Source organism: Anomaloglossus baeobatrachus, chromosome 6 (assembly GCF_048569485.1).
Source record: "Anomaloglossus baeobatrachus isolate aAnoBae1 chromosome 6, aAnoBae1.hap1, whole genome shotgun sequence".
NCBI classification, from domain to species: domain Eukaryota; kingdom Metazoa; phylum Chordata; class Amphibia; order Anura; family Aromobatidae; genus Anomaloglossus; species Anomaloglossus baeobatrachus.
In genome coordinates, this window is record NC_134358.1 from 482,563,896 (window position 1) to 482,586,265 (window position 22,370).

The window sequence follows — 22,370 nt, forward strand, 5'->3', positions numbered from 1 at the left end:
TTATTATTATTATTTATTTATAGAGCACCATTGATTCCATGGTGCTGTACATGAGAAGGGAGTTACATACAGAATACATATACAAGTTACAATAGACAGACTAGTACAGAGGGAAGAGGACCCTGCCCTTGTGGGCTAACATTCTAAAGAATTTTGGGGAGGAGACAGAAGGTGGGGTGTAGGTTGGGCGGAAGCTCCGCACGGTGGTGTGGCGGCAGCTCCACACGGTGGTGGGGCGGCAGCTTCGCACGGTGGTGGGGCGGCTGTATTATTGGTGATATTACCAGCAGATGTTTTCCATATAACATATTGTACCACATTGTATCATGTTCACCTGACACAATGGGTTATTAGAAGCGAGGCCGATATCTGCATCCTATTTATGTTGTTTTGTGATGCAGGGAAGTGACAAAGGTTAAATGTTTGGCTACTCTCACATACAGACAGATGGTTCTCCTCTGGCTAATTCAAAGGTTGCCATGTTAATTATTATAATTAAGCTGTGTATGAAAAGCTGCGGCCCTTTGTTTGGGATTTGGTGATGTGGCGCAGAGTACAAGCACAAAGGAGACATGCGATCAGCGAGCGGTATCGAGCTGCTATTATTGCTTCTCGCAGGGCATATTATCCTGTCATAGGAGATGTAAGAAAATCTATCTCTCACTTCAAGATGATAAGGCTTTGTCACTTGCAACACAATTACTGTTAAAAATAGAAAGACGCATTCAATCGGATTGTGACTTGCGGGGAGGAAGCCATTGTCCAGCTTGGTGTGACTCATCCGCGGGGCCGCAGTCAGCCCTCACGTAGCTGTCAGTTTACTGATTGCCATCATTCCCTCACTCCCTGCCTTTGATGAAATATTCATGCCTTTGCTGTGCTCTCAGCAAGTACTATTGATTTCTTGTGTAAACGGAGCTATATTTAGTCTAGACAAATGGAATGTGGATTGCCGCTGAATGAATTGGATGGAGGGCCGGGCTCTTGCCTGCTTTTAGCTTCCAATTCAAGGCTATTATTTATAATCATGAGTAGTTTTTGTGAGCTTAAGAGCGATTTTTCACCATTTAATGATTAGTCTGGAAAACCAAACCAAACAGTTTAGGAGGAATTATTTCAGCAGAGTAAAAAGTCAACCAATTTGTCTTCTACTTTTCAATGACAGAACAATAGAAGTTTGTGTTTTGTCCGAAGTTGACTTTTACGAACTTTTTTTTTTCCTCTTCTTTTTTTTTTTTTTTTTTTTTTTTAATAAAGTAATCAAAATGGATGAACTTCATCTCCCAACATATTCAATCACAAAAAAAATGGAGCATTGAATTGGCCTATCATTAGGATGATGAAGTGGTTTGCTCATATACTGGATTCATACTCATAGAAGAAGTCTGACTAAAGGGGGCTTTACACGGAGCGACATCGCTAGTGATATCGCTAGCAATGGCACCTGCCCCCGTCGTTTATGCGTCATGGGCAAATCGCTGCCCGCGGTGCACAATCTCGCTTGTCCGTGTCACACGTACAGCCCTCCCTAACGACGTCGCTGTGGGCGGTGAACAACCTCCCCTGAAAGGGGGAGGTTCGTTCAGCGTCACAGCGACGTCCCAGAGTGGGCCACCAATAGAAGTGGAGGGGCGGAGAGCAGCCGCATCTCCATCACTCCCACCTCGGTGCTCGTTGAGGAGGACACAGACAAGCTGCAGTTCGCTGTTCCGGAGGCATCACACGTAGCGATGTGTGCTGCTTCGGCAACGATGAACAACCTGCATCCTGAACAACCAACGATTTTTTGAAAATGAACGACTTGTCAACGATGGACGATTTGGTGAGTATTTTCCATCGTTAACGGCCGCTTGTTGGTGTCGCTAACGATGCCGGATGTGCATCACGGAATCCGTGACCTCGGCGATATATCGTTAGATACGTCGTTGCGTGTAACGGGGCCTTAAGAGTGTAAAATTGCAGAGATAATTGCTGCGGAAGGACCTGTTTGCTCTCGCCTTGTTGGGATGCATCATTTGTGAGATGTAGAAGAGTGCCGCGTGCAGCTTTACTCTTGGAATCATAATGAATTTTAAGAACAGTTTTCATATGTGAGAAAATTCATCCATAATAAATAAAAGCTGCGATGGTTAAATTGTATATATGTAATCAGTGCCAGGACAAGTGGTAGCTAAGGGTAAATGACAGATTAGACAAGGAAGAGCGCATTTGTATAGGAAAAAAAATTAGAGCATTTTCTGTAGAGATGTTCAATGAGTCAGTGAGCAGAGAAGAGCTCAGATGGATCGAAGAGATATGAGGAAGAGGACATAACTCACTGCTCCTTGCTCTGGTTCCCTTTTAGTTTGATACCAATTTCATGAGTCTTTCTTACATGATGTCCCTGCTCTCCAGTACTCTTTGGATGCCACCAGCTGTAAGCTAACTGTGGCGCCCTGGAATAGCCAGGTAGCCACAGACAAAACACACACCCCCACACCCCAGACAGTTACATTAGTCAGACAAAAACCCTTGTTGCCTCCCTCCAGGGTCTGATGTTCACACCAGGTGGGGTGGAGCCAGGTGGTTGGCCCCACCCACCGAGGAGTTCACAGGCCTGGAGGCGGGAAAAGCAGTCAGAGTTTGGAGAAGATAGAGTTTGTAGGTGAAAGTAGGAGGACACGAACTGCAAGTGTCTGGGTTGGAGCCCAGGCACTGAGAGCAAGGTTGGCAGACGGTGGTGGCCGTCTGCAGGAGTTGGTGGAACTCCGCAGAGCCGTAAGGACCGGGGCTGGGCGGTGGCCCACCGGTACCGGACCAGGGAACGGAGTGAAGCTAAGCACACAGGCAGGGCCATCGGACCCCGACCAGGCTTGGAGCCGCTGTCAATAGTCAAATCCGAATGTGACAGGAACCCCCGGGGTTCCCTAACAACTAAGTTCCGATTCAAGGCAACTGCTCACACCGTGAGGATATACAGCCACCGCCACCGGCTAGAAATCCGAGGGCCAGCGCCTGCGGGCAAAACGGGCTCCTCCGGTATCTATACACTGGGGAGCGGAATACCGTTGGGAAGCCATTGGAGTCATCACAGTACACAAAGGTGCAGGGAAAGACAGCCACCATCACCTGTCCGGGGAGAGACACTGCAGCTGGCTGCGGAACCCGTCCATCCAGCCGTTTGGTTTACCAGAGACTTTGTGCATCTGTAGCTGAGTGAGTACACCCGTGCCATCCGGCACCGCGCCGCGCTGTCCCTGCAACCCTGCACCTCACCGACCCTGCCTCCCCGTCACACCACCGGGCCCCGGGACCACAAACCCCTACCCACGGAGGGGGAAAACAACATCCCAGCTGCTCCCTATCATCGCTCCCGGGATCCCCGTCACCAGCAGCGGTGGTGCCCATCTTCACCACAACCCGTGGGTGGCGTCACGGACTAAATCCCCAAGCAAACCACCCCCTTTTCACTCACGGGCGAGGAGCGCCGCTCGAGTCCCTGGATCCGGCCCACCGCTCGAGCCACCGAGCAGCAGCCGCAGCGCAGGACCCGAGCGTTAGCGAGCGCAGTGCCCCGCAGCCCGCGACATAACCATACTACTTTCTTTTGGTCTACTCCTACAGTGCCACATATACTGCCTTACTGGCTCCTTTGCTCACACTGTTCTAGTGATCTCCAGTGGGTTCTAGTCATCTGATGCTGTCTGATTCAGCAACATATGCAGTATCCAACATAGTTGTAGAAAAAGACATGGCCGCACATCCACAAATCATAAGTTGATCTAAAGACGCTAGGCAAACTTTAAATACCTGAACATGAGATTCTTGGTTTAACATCCTGATCAGACTGTATAAAGGCCCCTGCCACAACCCAGTGAACTTCTGAGTGGGTCCCTAACTTATGCCTTGAAGGGTGCGGCGCCATGCACCAACCACTGCTGCAATGATAACGCACCAGCAGGGCAGGAGACCTGGTGCCTCACAGCACCCATACTGCAACACTGAGGGTGCTGGTGCTATGTGGCAGCCAATGCTGTGGTGGTTTTGTGTCGGTGGAGTGGTAGTGCCTGGAGCCATGGGCGCTCAGCCGTCTGAACCAACCTGATTTTGCAATTACCAACTTGTAAATGCCCTTGTCAATGGCACTGCTATCTGCTCCTTATACTTCAAGACAAATTCTGCGCTTACACAGTCCAGTTACCAGAGATTTTCACTGATTCTACTCAATTCAGCACCATAGGCAAAGTCCAATCCAAGCCTCACGACATGGCGGTATGAAGTGAACTGTGAGTCTAGGAACTCAAAGATAAGGAAGCAAGTGATAATGTGTGTCCTAGCCCTCATAGTAATAATTTACAAGTTCCATATTACATGGAGAATATTTCCTATGGGCGGACACTGAATTTTTATGTACAATATAATTATATTTTTACTGTTCATTATGGGGTCATGTTGTACTTTATGGTTAGTCACATCCATTACTGTTATTTACTATTAACATAGTTAAGATCCTAAAAATAATTGCTATGTGTAAACAGGTCTGCCCATTGTAGATGCCTATGGAGCACTTAGCGCTGATAGCCTTGAACTATGTTGCAGTGGTTGTGGACAGAATGCCAACAGCAACCTTCAGAGATGGCTTTACCTGCATCCTCCTTGTGGGCAGTCTGTTAGAATAATATTATAATAAAACTGTTCCCTGGAGGCTTAACACAAGTATTTTAGTGTCCAGACGTAAGTCACTATTGAACCCTTTGGTAAAACATGGGCGATTCAAGTACTGGAGCTGTAACATGGTAATATGGATGTGCAATGGAACCGTTCCTTATTAAATGCTGATAAACGTTGCTTGCCCTCATAATAATCATATACGACCTATGAGCGATCTCGGCAAATCGGAACACGATTTGGGTCTGTCACATCGCTAACGAGATCGCTAGCGATATCGTTGTGTGTAAAGCAGCCTTTAGCCACGCCTGTGCAATAATCATGTGCAGTCTAATCAGCATCTTTATTTGCCCCACCTGAGATGTGGATGGATTATCTCGCAAAGGAGAAGTGCTCACCAACACAGATTTAGACAAACTTATGAACAATATTTGAGAGAAAGAGGCCTTTTGTGTACATAGAAAAAGTCTTAAGGCCACTTTACACGCAGCGACATCGCTAGCGATGTCGCTGTCGATTGAACCCGCCCTCGTCGGTTGTGCGTCACAGGCAAATCGCTGCCCGTGACGCACAATATCGTTAGTTCCCGTCACACAAACTTACCTGCCTAGCAACGTCGCTGTGGCCAGCGAACCGCCTCCTTTCTAAGGGGGCGGTTCGTGGGGTGTTACAGCGACGTCACACGGCAGCCGTCTAATAGAAGTGAAGAGCAGCCGAAAGAAAGACACGCCCACCTCGTTGCTGGAGGGCGCAGGTACAGTGTTGTTCCTCATTCCTGGGGTGTCACACGTAGTGATGTGTGCTGCCTCAGGAACGACGAACATTCTGCGTCCTGCAACAGCAACAATATTTGGGATTAGAACGACGTGTCAACGATCAACGATTAGGTGAGTAATTTTGATAGGTAGCAGTCGTTCGTACATTTCACACGCAACAACGTCGCTAACGAGGCCGGATGTGCGTCACGAAATCCGTGACCCCAACGACCTCTCATTAGCGATGTCGTTGCGTGTAAAGCCTCCTTTATATGTTAAGGGTGCTTTACACGCTGCGACATCGCTACCGATCTATCGTCGGAGTCACGTCGTTAGTGACGCACATTCGGCGCCGGTAGCGACATCGCATCGTGTGACACCAAGGAGCGACGATCAATGATCGCAAAATCGTTCAAAAATGGTGATTGTTGACATATTGCTCCTTTCCTTAATATCGCTGCTGCCACAGGTACGATGTTGTTCGTCACTCCTGAGGCATCACACATCGCTGTGTGTGACACCACAGGAATGATGAACATCTCCTTACCTGCGTCCACCTGCAATGAGGAAGGAGGTGGGCGGGATGTTACGTCCCGCTCATCTCCACCCCTCCGCTTCTATTGGCCGGCCGCTTAGTGACGCCGCAGTGACGTCGCTATGACGCCGATCGCACCTCCCCCTTGAGGGAGGGATTGTTCGGCGGTCACAGCGACGTTGCTGACAAGGTATGTGCGTGTGACGCTGCCGTAGCGATAATGTTCGCTACGGCAGCGATCACCAAATGTTGCATGTACGACGGGGGCGGGTGCTCTCGCGCTCGACATCGCTAGCAATTGCTAGCAATGTCGCAGCGTGTAAAGCGCCCTTTAGAGTTCAGTTCATGAAAAAATGTGAGCAAAAAAAATGTGTTGCGTTTATATATTTGTTCAGTGTAGATATACATATATATACACACACATATGATAATGACAAATCTGTATTTGTGTTTTATTTCAGATATAAAGTCTGAGGTTCCTACAGGTTTGGAACCTGTCACACCACTGGACCTAAGGACAGATCTAAGAACAGTGATGCCAATTTTAGATCCCGTGTTGCGAGAGAAGCAGCTGCAGCAGGAGCTCCTATTAATCCAGCAGCAACAGCAAATTCAGAAGCAGCTGCTCATTGCTGAATTTCAGAAACAGCATGAAAACCTCACAAGGCAGCACCAGGCCCAGCTCCAGGAACACCTCAAGGTATTTGTTAGTTGCCTTATGCTAAACCACAAACTGATGACCAGTATTGGGGCTACATTTATACAGTGATATTGGCCCAGGCCTATAATAAACATGTGCAGCCTAAGCTATACCATTCTATGTAAGCTTGAACACAATGGGCCTGATTCATTATTGCATTTTGGCTTTTTTTGTCTATTTTTTGCCAGTTTTGTTTATTTTCTCCTTATTCTTCTTTTAATTTGCACCTTTTTTAAAGTCAATTTTATATGCATTCGTCTGTTTTTTTTTATGTTTGCCATTGTGGACATTTAGGTTCTCCAGATGTTTTTGGCTGATTCATCAACTGCTACTTTTTAAAAAGTTGAAAAATGTTTGCAAACATGTACTGAATTCATCCCCCCTCTCCAGAGTGATTTGATGCTGGTGCAAATTTTGCAAAATTTTAGTGGAACAAATTACTTTTTCACTACAAAATCATTAACAGGAATCTGTCAGGTGCAATATACAGTACACCCAGAACTACCAGCAGTTCTGAGTGCATATCTCTAATCCCTGCCTAGCAGACCCAGCCTATAGTAGCATAGATAAAGGGATCTTTAGGAAATGTATTTCTAAAGATCTTTTATCATATGCTAATGAGGCCAGTGACTAGTTGCAAGGGCGTTATTTCCCTTGGCTAGTCTGCCCCTTACCATGTAAGCAGCCCCCTGTGGGCGTGCTCGCATGCTAATGAATGCGCAGCATCAGAGGCATGGCTGCTCTCACCACTCTGCTGCCACCGCTGGTTTTCGGGTCAGTGCGTGTGATCAGAAGTCTCTGGACTTCCAGTCATATACAATACACCAGTTTGAAGCCAGGACATGTACACCCGGCTTCATAGTGCACATGACCGGAAGTCCAGAGACTTCTGATTATGCGCACTGAGCCGAAAACCAGTGTCGGCTGTGGTGGCAGCACAGAGGTGAGAGTAACCATGCCTTTGATTCTGCGCATTCATTAGCATGTTAGCATGCCCACAGGGGCGTGCTTAAATGCTAAGGGGAACGACTAGCCAGGGGAAGTAATTCCCTTGTGACTATTCCCTGGCCTCATTAGCATATCATAAAGGATCTTTAGAAATACTTTTTCTAAAGATCCCTTCATCTATGCTACTATAAGCTGGTACTGTTAGGCAGGGATTAGAAATATGCATCCAGATTTGGTCATGGTTCTGGGTTCATATTACACCTGACAGGTTCCCTTTAAACAGTTTAAGGATTAAATAAAGAGCATTCCTTTATTTTGCTCAAAATTTGTGCTCCAAGTGCGCCTTTTTGAAGACTTTATCACAAAAAATGGCAACGAATACTACATGAAAAAGAAAAAGATGACTTTTGTAAAATACAAATGAAGAATCTGGCCCAATGGTGAGCTTGAGTCAGAAACTTCTGATTCATTAAGAGTCTTGCACCTCCATGAGCCTCGATACAAATCATACTCCAGTTGGAAACTCAATTAAGATTCTCGGAGTGAGGAAAGCCACGGCTCTTCATGAATTACACAAACTGTGGTGTCATACCTCTATCCCATCCCATCTTCACCCATTTTGTCAAGGCTAGGGAAAATTGTAGTGAAAAGGCCAAAATAGGCAACTCTCTGAACAAAAATTTAGCAATTTTTCTTAGACAAATTCTGAAATAATCGCATTCATAAATCGGGACCAATATCTTCTGTAACTGGTGTTTAAATATTTAAACCATGACCGAGTACTCGGTATTTCTAGCAGTCTGATAAACAATGACTGGAGCTGACGTTGAGCACTGGCAGCTATGCTCCATGCCAGACTGAGCTCTGCAGAACCTCTTCTCAGTCATCCAACCTTCAGCGCTCAGTAAGTTATCGCATATCCTATTTTAAGAATAACCCTTCAAAAGCAAATATTAACAAAAGCAACAATTTTGATTATAGACTAAAGTCCTCAACACTCATTAGTAGTCCTTATAGTCATCTGAGTAAAGGCTACTTTACACACTGCGATATCGGTCCCGATATCGCTAGTGTGGGTACCCACCCCCATCTGTTGCGCGACACGGGCAAATCGCTGCCCGTGTCACACAACAGCCGTCACACATACTTACCTGTCCGGCGACGTCGCTGTGACGGGCGAACCGCCTCCTTTCTAAGGGGGCGGTCCGTGCGGCGTCACAGCGATGTCACTGAACCGCCGCCCAATAGCAGCGGAGGGGCGGAGATGAGCGGGACGTAACATCCCGCCCACCTCCTTCCTTCCTCATAGCGGCCGGGAGGCAGGTAAGGGGAGCTTCCTCGCTCCTGCGGCGTCACACGCAGCGATGTGTGCTGCCGCAGGAACGAGGAACAACCTCGTTACTGCTGCAGTAACGAGATTTGAGAATGGACCCCCATGTCGCCGATTAGCGATTTTGCACGTTTTTGCAACGATGCAAAATCGCTTATCGGTGTCACACGCAACGGCATCGCTAATGCGGCCGGATGTGCGTCACGAATTCCGTGACCCCAACGACTCCGCATTAGCGATGTCGCAGCGTGTAAAGCCCGCTTAATAGTATAAAAAGATCTCATTCAAAGTTGCATGTAATTTTATAATGGAATATTCAACATTCCTAACATCTCCAATGCATATAACATAAGGATATTATTAGTGATGAGCGAGCATGCTTGTAACTACTCGGTACTCGCACGAGTATCACTGTACTCGGGCTACTCGGCGGGTACCGAGTAATTTTGCAATACTCGTGCTTTACTCGTGGTCTTCATCCCTGCATGTTGGCGCTCTTTTGAGAGCCAGCCCTCATGCAGGGATTGGCTGGCAGACCACTGCAATGCCACAGCCCTGTTAGTTGTGGAATTGCAGTGATTGGCCGGCCTGCACAGCGTGACCGAGCCTTTATACCGGCCGGCGCGCTGTGCTCTGTACACAGCCATCTCATATTCCCTGCTTTCCACGCCCACAGGCGCCTATGATTGGTTGCAGTGAGACACGCCCCCACGCTGAGTGACAGGTGTCACACTGCACCCAATCACAGCAGCCGGTGGGCGTGTCTATACTGTGCAGTAAAATAAATAAATAAATAAATAATTAAAAAAACGGCGTGCGGTCCCCCCCAATTTTAATACCAGCCAGATAAAGCCATACAGCTGAAGGCTGGTATTCTCAGGATGGGGAGCCCCACGTTATGGGGAGCCCCCCACCCTAACAATATCAGTCAGCAGCTGGCCAGAATTGCCGCATACATTATATGCGACAATTCTGGGGCTGTACCCGGCTCTTCCCGATTTACCCTGGTGCCGTTGGCAAATCGGGGTAATAAGGAGTTATTGGCAGCCCATAGCTGCCAATAAGTCCTAGATTAATCATGTCAGGCGTCTATGAGACACCCTCCATGATTAATCTGTAAGTTACAGTAAATAAACACACACCAGAAAAAATCCTTTATTAGAAATAAAAAACACACACATATACCCTGGTTCACCACTTTAATCAGCCCGAAAAAGCCCTCCTTGTCCGGCGTAATCCAGGATGATCCAGCGTCGCATCCAGCGCTGCTGCATGGAGGTGACCGGAGCCGCAGCAGACACCGCCGCTCCGGTCACCTCCACACAGCAAATGAACACAGCCGCGCGATCAGCTGCTGTCACTGAGGTTACCCGCTGTCACCGCTGCATCCACCGGTGGCCGCGGGTAACCTCAGTGACAGCAGCTGATCGCGCGGCTGTGTTCATTTGCTGTGTGGAGGTGACCGGAGCGGCTGTGTGTGCTGCGGCTCCGGTCACCTCCATGCAGCAGCGCTGGATGCGACGCTGGATCATCCTGGATTACGCCGGACAAGGAGGGCTTTTTCGGGCTGATTAAAGTGGTGAACCAGGGTATATGTGTGTGTTTTTATTTCTAATAAAGGATTTTTTCTGGTGTGTGTGTGTGTTTATTTACTGTAACTTACAGATTAATCATGGAGGGTGTCTCATAGACGCCTGACATGATTAATCTAGGACTTATTGGCAGCTATGGGCTGCCAATAACTCCTTATTACCCCGATTTGCCAACGCACCAGGGCAAATCGGGAAGAGCCGGGTACAGTCCCAGAACTGTCGCATATAATGTATGCGGCAATTCTGGGCGGCTGTTGGCTGATATTGTTAGGGTGGGGGGCTCCCCATAACGTGGAGCTCCCCATCCTGAGAATACCAGCCTTCAGCCGTATGGCTTTATCTGGCTGGTTTTAAAAATGGGGGGAACCGCACGCCGTTTTTTTTAATTATTTATTAATTTTAATTATTAATTTTAATTATTTATTAAATAATTAAAAAAAACGGCGTGCGGTTCCCCCCATTTTTAAAACCAGCCAGATAAAGCCATACGGCTGAAGGCTGGTATTCTCAGGATGGGGAGCTCCACGTTATGGGGAGCCCCCCACCCTAACAATATCAGCCAACAGCTGCCCAGAATTGCCGCATACATTATATGCGACAGTTCTGGGACTGTACCCGGCTCTTCCCGATTTACCCTGGTGCATTGGCAAATCGGGGTAATAAGGAGTTAATGGCAGCCCATAGCTGCCACTAAATCCTAGATTAATCATGTCAGGCGTCTCCCCGAGATTCCTTCCATGATTAATCTGTAAATTACAGTTAAAAAACACACACACCCGAAAAATCCTTTATTAGAAATAAAAAACACTAACAAAGTCCCTCATTACCAATTTATTAACCCCGACAAACCCTCCATGTCCGGCGTACTCCACGGACTCCGGCGTCGCGTCCAGCTCTGCTGCATGGAAGTGACAGGAGCTGCAGAAGACACCGCCGCTCCGGTCACCTCCACGCAGCTAATGAAGACAGCCGTGCGATCAGCTGAGCTGTCACTGAGGTTACCCGCTGTCACTGGATCCAGTGACGGCGGGTAACCTCAGTGACAGCTCAGCTGATCGCGCTACTCACCTCATTTGCTGCGTGGAAGTGACCGGAGCGGCGGTGTCTTCTGCAGCTCCGGTCACCTCCATGCAGCAGCGCTGGATGCGACGCTGGAACATCCTGGATGACGCCGGACATGGAGGGCTTTTTGGGGCTGATTAAAGTGGTGAACCAGGGAATGTGTGTGTGTTTTTTATTTCTAATAAAGGATTTTTTCGGGTGTGTGTGTTTATTTACTGTAACTTACAGATTAATCATGGAGGGTGTCTCATAGACGCCTGACATGATTAATCTAGGATTTAGTGGCAGCTATGGGCTGCCATTAACTCCTTATTACCCCGATTTGCCAAAGCACCAGGGCAAATCGGGAAGAGCCGGGTACAGCCCCAGAACTGTCGCATATAATGTATGCGGCAATTCTGGGCGGCTGCTGACTGATATTGTTAGGCTGGGGGGCTCCCCATAACGTGGAGCTCCCCATCCTGAGAATACCAGCCTTCAGCCGTATGGCTTTATCTGGCTGGCATTAAAATGGGGGGGACCGCACGCCGTTTTTTTTTAATTATTTATTAATTTATTTTACTGCACAGTATAGACACGCCCACCGGCTGCTGTGATTGGGTGCAGTGTGACACCTGTCACTCAGCGTGGGGGCGTGTCTCACTGCAACCAATCATAGGCACCGGTGGGCGGGGAAAGCAGGGAATAGGAGATTGTTTAATGAGCGGCCGGCTTTTTCAAAATAGTAAAAGCCGCCGGTCACCTCCACGCAGCTAATGAAGGGAATAGCGCGATCAGCTGCTGTCAGTCAGGTAACTCCCGGCCACCGCTGGATCCAGCGGTGCCGCGATTAACCTCAGTGACAGCAGCTGATCGCTCTACTCACCTCAGTTGGTGCATGGAGCTGACTGGAGCGGCGGTGAGTAGCGCGATCAGCTGAGCTGTCACTGAGGTTACCCGCGGCCACCGCTGCATCCACCGCTGGATCCAGGTAACCTCAGTGACAGCTCAGCTGATCGCGCTACTCATCTCATTAGCTGCGTGGAGGTGACCGGAGCGGCGGTGTCTTCTGCAGCTCCTGTCACTTCCATGCAGCAGAGCTGGACGCGACGCTGGAGGACTGTGGAGTACGCCGGACATGGAGGGTTTGTCGGGGTTAATAAATTGGTAATGAGGGACTTTGTTAGTGTTTTTTATTTCTAATAAAGGATTTTTCGGGTGTGTGTGTTTTTTAACTGTAATTTACAGATTAATCATGGAAGGAATCTCGGGGAGACGCCTGACATGATTAATCTAGGATTTAGTGGCAGCTATGGGCTGCCATTAACTCCTTATTACCCCGATTTGCCAACGCACCAGGGTAAATCGGGAAGAGCCGGGTACAGCCCCAGAACTGTCGCATCTAATGTATGCGGCAATTCTGGGCGGCTGCTGACTGATATTGTTAGGGTGGGGGGCTCCCCATAACGTGGAGCTCCCCATCCTGAGAATACCAGCCTTCAGCCGTATGGCTTTATCTGGCTGGTATTAAAATTGGGGGGACCGCATGCCGTTTTTTTTAATTATTTAATTATTTATTTCACTGCACAGTATACACACACCGGCTGCTGTGATTGGTTGCAGTGAGACAGCTGTCACTCAGTGTGGGAGCGTGTCTCACTGCAACCAATCATAGGCGCCGAAAAGCAGGACAGCAGGGAATAGGAGATTGATTAATGAGCGGCCGGCTTTTTCAAAAGAGGAAAAGCCACCGGAGTTTGAACAGCTGTGCAGCGCCGCGGCAGTGATCGGGGAACGGTAAGTAAGAGTGAGAGGGGGAGAATGACCGACAGACTGTGAGAGGGGGACAGACAAGACAGAGAGAGACAGACCGACGGACTGAGGGAGATAGAATAATAAAAAAAAATGACCGACATCGCTAGTAAAAAGCACAAAACGTGCGTTTTGGACATCGGAGTGCCACACAAGGTTTTCATGTAAAATCTTTCATGTATTAATCTCAAAAAGTAACATACACCAGATCTATCTCACTATTGGGTATGTGCCCTTAACATTTCCGCCATGAAAATTCATTTTGGTGTCATTTTGGAAGGTTTTCTGGTGAGTCCGTAAAAATGGCGTAAAACTCGGACAAAATTGTTCACATCTGTGACTTTTGAGTGATAAATGCTTCAAGGGGTCTTCCCCATGCTGATGCCATGTCATTTGAGCACTCTTCTGAGACTTTTGTGACATTTTTAGGGTTTCTCCATGCTGCCGGGAGGTCATTTCACAAAAATACTCGGGTCTCCCATAGGATAACATTGGGCTCGGTGCTCGGGCCGAGTACACGAGTATCTTGGGAGGCTCGGCCCGAGCTTCGAGCACCCGAGCTTTTTAGTACTCGCTCATCACTAGATATTATTAGTAAATTATGTGAAAAATCATAATCTATTCTTTGCTAAATACTCCATTCCCAAATCTCGTGTCCTTTCCCTATTGCTTATTAATTGTAAGATCGTCTTTCGTAGTTACAATGTATTATCCAAATATTGTGCTGCGTAAATCCTATTAAAGTGTAAGGGGCTATACAGCAAAATAAATATGTTACAGGTGGCGCAGTTCTGGCTTGTACTCTTGCCTCCCATAGAGGCATAAATTAAATCTTACAATATAAGGGACCCTGTACGTTATTGTTCCATGACTTTGAAAGTTGTAGGTGTTGCCGCTATTAGGTAATTGGGGAAGTGGATGCTAGTAACTTACTGGGAATATGGCGGAATGGTTTGATAACTTTATTTTTACCCTTTTCGGAAAAGTTAAAGTGACATATATGCTCCCAGTATACTAAAAAGTAGCATTTTTTGGTTAGTGAAAGTATGTGCTTCGCTTCTCAAGAGCATTGGAATGGGTATACTACTGATGGGTTATCTGTTCAATTATTCCGTCACTAATTCTTTACCCAACCTTAGGGTATGTTCCCACATTGCATTTTAGCTGTGAACCTTTTGCAGAGGAGATTCTGTAGCCAAATATTTTTGCAACAATGATGCAGTTAATCCCTTCTATCTTGTCCCTCCTCTGTTTTAGGCACTGCTTATAGAATCTCAGTGAACTACAAGTGACAGAGAGTAGTAAACATCTTATCCTTCATGTATCAAGTGACGCGGTCTAAACTATCAAAGAGAACAAGTATCACTAACTTGTCTAGAAACTAATAGTAAAATTCATCTCTTGTACTTAACCAGTAAAAAGGACTGACTTGTTAGCAGCAGGTTGGGGTAGAGCAGAAAGTTACAGATCTCCAACTTATTGAACCTGGACACAGAGGTATAACCAATTTCAATATAAAGCTATGTTTCCACATGTGTCATGGCTTTCAGTCATAACAGACACTACAACATGGTACCGTTATGATGGTTTACAGTTGTGGACCCTAAAAAAGTACAATCAGGTTTTCGAAAGGTTCTGTTGCAGCTTTGGGCTTTAGGGCTACTAGGGCAGCAGTCACCGGCAAGGCACAGTTCTCGTTCACCCCGGCACCCCTCAGAGGAGTTGTAATCCTGATAGGGTGCATACCTTTTTGAATGCCACTTGTCTCCGTTGCTTCTGGTGATTTAGGACCAATCCACAGTGAAGACAGTAACAAAAGCCAATAATTACTGAATAACTTCAACAGCTCCTTCAACACAACTGTACACATGAGACAGCGAGCACATAATTTAAGCACAGTTTCCAAAGTACAAGACACCATTGAACACACTTCCTTCTGCATCTCCTCAGCTGTTACTTTCTTCGATGGTCCCAGTCCTTCTATCTCCTCCCAGCCTAGCATCACAGTACTGTATGTGAAAGTCATTCTAGACCACCCACAGTTCTACGTCTTCCCATCAACAGGCATTCGCCGGTGCTGTCAGATCTGTTACCCAGGTCTACCTTACATGTTTCATGTACACTCCTGTTTTGGTTCGCTCACAATAAGCCATAAACAACACCAGACCTTATGCTAAGCATCCTTCTCTGGACCCTTCTGTACAGGAGTCACTCTGTTCTTAGCCAGAATTAGATTTTGATGCTGACCTTCCATATGTCTGTCTGTTTCCCAATCTCTCTGTCTCATTCTGGTCTTAGGCGACTTTCACACATCCGGTTTTTGCTCTGTGGCACAATACGGCGTTCTGCAGAAGAACCGCAACCATTTTTTTTTTACGCCGGTTGCGTTATTTTTTGCATAGACTTACATTAGTGCCGTATTGTGCCGCAGGGGCTTGCGTTCGGTCCGGTTTTTGCCGCATGCGGTAGATTTAACCGATGCCGCGGCCGGATAGAACGTTCCCTGCAACGTTTTTTGCTCCGGCAAAAAAAACCGCATCGTGCCGCATCCGGCCGTGCGGCGCATTTTTCAATGCATGCCTATGGACGCCGGATGCGGCGCGATGCGGAAAAAAACGCATCCGGTCGCCGCATGCGGTTTTTTCCACTGCGCATGCTCAGTAGCGTCCCACAACCGGAAAAAAATGGACGGGCCGCATGTAAAAACTTATGCAAAGGATGCGGTGTTTTCGCCGCATCCGTTGCATAGGTTTCACAGCCGTATTCAGCCGCAGTGCTCAAACCGGATGTGTGTAAGTAGTCTTAGCTGTTGTAGTTGCCACAAGTCATCCTCTAGTTGCAGTCTTTAGCACCTAACTGACTTGCACATCCATACTAGTCACTAGGTGTTCCCTATCTGTCATGGGGCATACCCCACCAAACAATATACCAAAAACAGGAGCAAAACACACACAGACACCATCACCCAAACAACTATGGGGGGGGAAAATACAGAGGTGGAGTGGAACTAACAGGGAATAAGGGTAAGTGACAACACTTAGAATTACTTCCAAACAACTCACAACCAGGGAAAAAAAGCCACCACAAGGACAGCGTGCGTCCACCTCCGGGCAATGCAAAAGAATTATGAAGGAATAAGCGGCACCCCCTGCAGGAGGCCGGGTGTATTTATACAGGCCGGAAGTGGACATCATCGGAAACAGCTGAACTGCAAGGAAGTCAGTCTACTGCACAGCAACAAAAAGTGCATTTAACCCCACGAGTGCCTAAAGCAATAAAACAGGCTTAATAGTAGACACAGAAGGCAAAACAAGAATTGCCCTGAGCCCGTCACAAGTCATACGGCACTGAATGAGATAGAATGACACTGTGAAACCAGTGACAGTGAAACCAGTCTCTGTGAAAGTGAAAACAGTCTCTTGCCCTAAGAATTAATCCCACACCTTGTGGGCTAGTCCCCACACTTAACTATTTCTGCTCCTGCAGTCATCTTGTTACTGGGCAGCTCTTTCTGATTATATTAGTACATTACTTTCCTACATTGAAATACCTTACATATTACCAACATGGCTTCATCAATGCATTACACTACTCCTAATTAACCCATTACTATGCATTACCACACTTAAGATTTCTTACTACACAGTACATCGCAATACAAGACATTGGAGCAATTAGTGTCTTCAGAGGCAGGAACACAATCATCCAGGCCACCCTCCTACAGGAGGACTATTCTTGCAAAGAAATTGGCTCCAATGTCCACCTTCATATATAGATTTCACATATTTGCATGAGCCATGACAGAAATTTAGACCAGGAAAATCCATCCTTGGACTTACCAAAACTCTTACATGGGACCTACAGTCTAAACATACAATTGTATGTCCCCAGTTAAAAGCTAAAGTCGTTTAGTCACAGCCACTAAGAGAACTAGACCATCTGCACAACAACAACTTGACCACATTTATTCATTTGAACCTTGAGTCACTAATTGAATCTTCTCCAAGCACCGAAGCTGAAGGATCAGATCCTGCAGCCGTGTATCGCCTGTACATTGACCTCTAGATCATCTCATGGCCATGTTTATTCACTTGCGAAAACTGAAAGTGGTCATGTGACATCAGTCAGACGCAAGAAAACTGAGCTGAAGGACTCAAATATAAATCAAAATAATTAAAGTCTCATTGCCAGCCAATATTTATGTTGTTAAGTAATGGCTCTGAGTGGTCAGGGAATAGCCCTAAGCCTCCAAACACCGGCTGTTATGGAGCCTGTTAATGTCAGCTGGGAGCCAATGCAAATTGAAGTGGAAGGGGAAACACACCGAGCGTCTGTGTGAGACGACGGCCTTCCATGAGCTGTGTGGTCTGTGGGACTCTTGCTGTGAAGTCGTGTTTACTCAGCTACGATAAGTGTAGGACTAGGATGTAGCCCATTATTAGATAGTGTTAGATTCAGTCTTCAGTTTAAAGACCACAACCAGCTCACGTTTCATGTCCTCCTCGGATACAGGTTGTGATCAGATTTTCTGGTAAATGTGCTCCAAAGATCGTTTTATTATTATTTGTATTAGTATGAAAAATGTCAAAAGGGAAAATAATATCACAAAATGATCGAATAGCAGGAGGAAAAGAGAATATTGCATATACAGACGAGGAAAAGTTTATCTCCCCAATGCACCAGCTCCATAACTTGTCACACAATGTTATCTCACATATAAGACTTAAAGGGACACTGTAAAGATAATTTGACTGAAACTACAAATCAGTTTTTGTGTTACATGTATTTTTTTTATAAATATATACAATTTTTTTTTCATTTTACGATCTTTATTAAAAGACAAAAAAGTGTAATCTTGATTTTCACCATGGCCACATGGGCTTTTATACATTTATATGTCATGTCCTTTTTGCAAGAGTTTTCAGCAGTTCATTATCAGCAAAGGCAGGATCAAAATGACAAAAATAACACCTGTATACCCAGCTGATAACACAGGATCCACTAATTACAATAGGCGATGTCACAGCTGACCTGCTCCCCCTAGTAATATATGAAAAGACTAACTCGCACATCCAACATGTGTGAACAGGTGCTAGCTAAACACATATAACTACAAAATGCATACAGCTGCACACTAAAATGCCAACAATGAATAAGGGAACGCTGGCATTGCATTACTGCTATAGGAATATTTGAAAAAAAGAGATATTTCGCTTATGTATTGGCCAATGCATAAGCTAAATATCTCTTTTTTTCAAATATTCCTATAGCAGTAATGCAATACCAGAGTTCCCTTATTCAATGTTACTATTTTAGCATGCAGCTGTATGTGCTTTGTAGTTATATTGTGTTTTCAGCTAGCACGTGTTCACACCTATTGGATGTGCTGGTCAGTCTTTTCCTATATTGGTAGTGCATTTCTTTCTGATTGAGCACTCTGCCCTATAACCAGCTGTCTTTATTCCCCTTTATAGCTGGAGCCTAGCTTCCTAAACATGGAGGTTTTTAATCCAGATAGTGGCATTTCAAGTTAGGTTCCCAGTATATAGAGATATACCTTGCCATGGTGACCGGGCTCACATGCATTGGCCAATACATAAGCTAAATACCTCTTTCTTCAAATATTCCTATAGCAGTAATGTAGTGCCAGAGTTCACTACTTCCTCTACCATAACAATGACCTTTTCACATGCTCATTAGATGCTTCAATACAAAAATGGGGTCCGAGTCTGTTCATTGGGGCTAATATACATGTGGATTTCCTAAAACATCAGAAAGCTGCAAAAACCCTAGTACGTGCCCTTATTATCTCACGCCTGGATTATTGCAACGTCCTGCTCTGTGGCCTCACTTCTAACAGTCTCGCACCCCTACAATCTATTCTAAACTATGCTGCCCGACTAATCCACCTGTTCCCCCACTACTCCCCGACCTCTCCACTTTGCCAATCCCTTCACTGGCTTCCCATTGCCCAACGACTCCAGTTCAAAACCCTAACCATGACCTACAAGGCCATCCACAACCTGTCTCCTCCCTACATCTGTGACCTAGTCTCCCGGTACTTACCTGCACGTAACCTTCGATCCTCACAAGATCTCCTTCTCTATTCCCCCCTCATCTCCTCTTCCCAACATCACATCCAAGATTTCTCCCGTGCCTCCCCCATACTCTGGAACGCTCTGCCACAACACATCAGACTCTCACCTACCTTGACAAGCTTCAAAAGGAACCTGAAGACCCACCTCTTCTGACAAGCCTACAACCTGCCATAACCCTCAGTCTGATATAGCGCTGCACAACCAGCTCTACCCTTACCTACTGTATCCTCACCTATACCTTGTAGACTGTGAGCCCTCGCGGGCAGGGACCTCTTTCCTCCTGTACCAGTCTGTGCCTTGTATTGTTTATGATTATTGTACTTGTCCCTATTATGTATACCCCTTTCACATACAAAGCGCCATGGAATTGATGGCGCTATAATAATAAACAATAATAATAGTCTAAAATAGCCCCAGAGGCCCGTGTGAAAATTTCAATATTTCTATTTTTTATTTGTAGTAAAGATTCTATATGGAACAACAAAAATTGCCAAAAATTAACTAAAAAATACATTTAGCACAAAAACCTGTTTAAAGCCATTTTCTGATGATAGCTTCCCATTAAGCAGGGGTGTAGTTATAATAGGTGCAATGGTTATAGTCATTTCCAGGCCATGAAGCCTAAGAGGACCAAAGGTACTTCTGGCCTATATTAGAAGACCAGTACTATTACAGACCCATAATAGTTAAGGTCCATGTTAGAGATTTTGCCTTTGGGCCCACAAGCCTCAAGTTATGCCACTGCAAGGTATCTTAACACTGCACAAGCTATTGACCAATGTTGAAGGGCATATTCACCTTCAGTAAAGTGCTTCTCAAAGTGTGTAATCACAGACCCTGTTGGTGTGTCTATATAGTACAGTAAAAATAAATAAATAAAACAATTGGCATAGGGTCCTCCCATATTATGATACCCAGCATAGATAAAGCCCATGGCTACAGGCTGCAGCCCCCTGCCATGTGCTTTTCTTGGCTGTATATCAAAATAATATTTAAACCATGCAGATTTTTTTTAATTACTTAATTAAATAATTAAAAAAAGGCTTGCAGTCCCTCCAATTTTGATGCCCAGCCAAGATAAAGGCCGACAGCTGGGGGCTGGTTTTCTCAGGGTGAGGAGACCCGTGCTTATTGGGCCCACCCAGCCTAAAAATAGCAGCCTATAGCTGCCCGGATTTGTCGCATCCATTAGATGCGACAAGCCCGACACTTTGGCTCTTCTCGCTTGCCCTGATGTGGTGGCTGCCACTAAGCCCTAGATTAGTAATGGGAAGTATCTATGGGACCCCCCATTACTAATCTGTAAGTTCTTTATTTGAAATAAAATACAAAAAACACTCTCTTTCACCACTTTATTAACCCTCAAACACTCCTGCAGACCTGACGTAATCCACATGAGGCGCCATGACTATTCCAGCACTGCTACATCTAAAGCTCACAGCGAGCACCATAAAACATGACTACTCATTGTGAGCTTCAAGCAGGGACTGAGTTAGCCGTGCGATCAGTAGTGACGTCACTCAGGTAAGTTGCGGTCACAGCTGGAGGTTTCCAAGATAATCCACCTGTGACCGCAGGAAACCTTATCTCAGGGGCCCTCAATGAACTTTACTGAAGTCTTTACTGACACTATTATGCAAGTAAATAAACAGCTACCATTTACAATGGTGTCTCTGTCTGATACCTTAGTCTGTAGTAAGGCAGAGTTCGCTGGGTACAAAGGTCGTAGTTACTTTGTCATTAAGTCTACTATGGTGATTTTTGTACAGGCCTTTAAGAGAGTAATGCTGCAACTCTCTTACTGATTAGTATTTTCAGTGAAGCATTGACTCTGGTTGCCTCTGTCTCCAGAAGCACGGCGCCGATACCTCTGCATGAGTCAGGTCACACTCACACGATTGTTCATTTTTTGCTATCTAGCCTCACAGTCATCTGGGTTCAGATTTTCTGCCCTCTGGTCAGCTGGTCCTCTCAATTTCTCTGGTCAGCCAGTCCTCTCTATTCCTCTAGTCAACTGATCCTCTCTATTTCTCTGGTCAGCCAGTCCTCTCTATTCCTCTGGTCAGCAAATCCTCTCTATTCTTTGGTTAGCCAGTCCCATTTCTTTAGTCAGCCAGTCCCATTTCTTTGGTCAGCCAGTCCTCTCGATTCTTCTGGTCACACGGTCGTCTTAATTCTTCCTTGGTCAGTCAGTTTTCTTGATTTTTCTGGTCTACCAGTACGCTCTTTTTCTCTGGTCAGTAAGACCTCTCTATTGCTCTGGTCAGCCAGTGCTCTCGATTCCCCTGGTCAGCCAGTCCTCTATATTCCTCTGGTCAGCTGATCCTCTTGATTCCTCTGGTTAACCAATCATCCCACTCTCTCTCTCTTCTTTTAATCATTCATTTCCATTCAAAGCTGAGGCCCCACTTCATCAGTTTGTCTTGTTCTGATGATTGCAGCTATGAGCCAGCTCAGATGCTTCCGTACATCTGTCCAGAAACAGGTCCAGCCGACACTTCCTCTCTCTGCTCTCCTGGGTCTTTTTTAAATCCTAACTGCAACACAGTTATCACATACCCTGGTTTCTCCTAATATACCTTCCTCGCTGGAAAAAAAACGCTTTTCTTTAAAGTTCCTGCTGATATAATTCTTTCCATTACTTATCATTTTTGACCAGTAGATGGCAGCGTTCATTTGCAGTTGCTCTGATATGCATTTAGCTGTGGGAATTTTTAACTTCTCCATCTCCTTAAATATGCGTAAAAGCCTATCACAGGTATGATTTCTATATAGTACAGTAGACTGCATTTTCAGATTACTATACAATTCTTAATTTCAAGGGAATCGATCACCAGGTTTTTGCTATAGCATCTGAGAGCAGAATGGTGTCAGAGCAGAGACTTTGATTCTAGCAAGGTATTGAGCTACTT

At 46.0% G+C, this 22,370-nt stretch overlaps 1 protein-coding gene across 3 annotated transcripts in view; it reads left to right on the plus strand.

Annotated features, from left to right (window-relative positions):
- Positions 1 to 22,370, plus strand: part of HDAC9 (histone deacetylase 9) — a 980,770-nt gene that overhangs the window by 802,971 nt on the left and 155,429 nt on the right. For all 3 annotated transcript variants that reach the window (XM_075315376.1, XM_075315378.1, XM_075315377.1), the window contains one exon: positions 6,399 to 6,637. In XM_075315376.1, the coding sequence (XP_075171491.1) occupies positions 6,399 to 6,637 (239 nt within the window). The remainder of the gene's footprint in view (positions 1 to 6,398; positions 6,638 to 22,370) is intronic.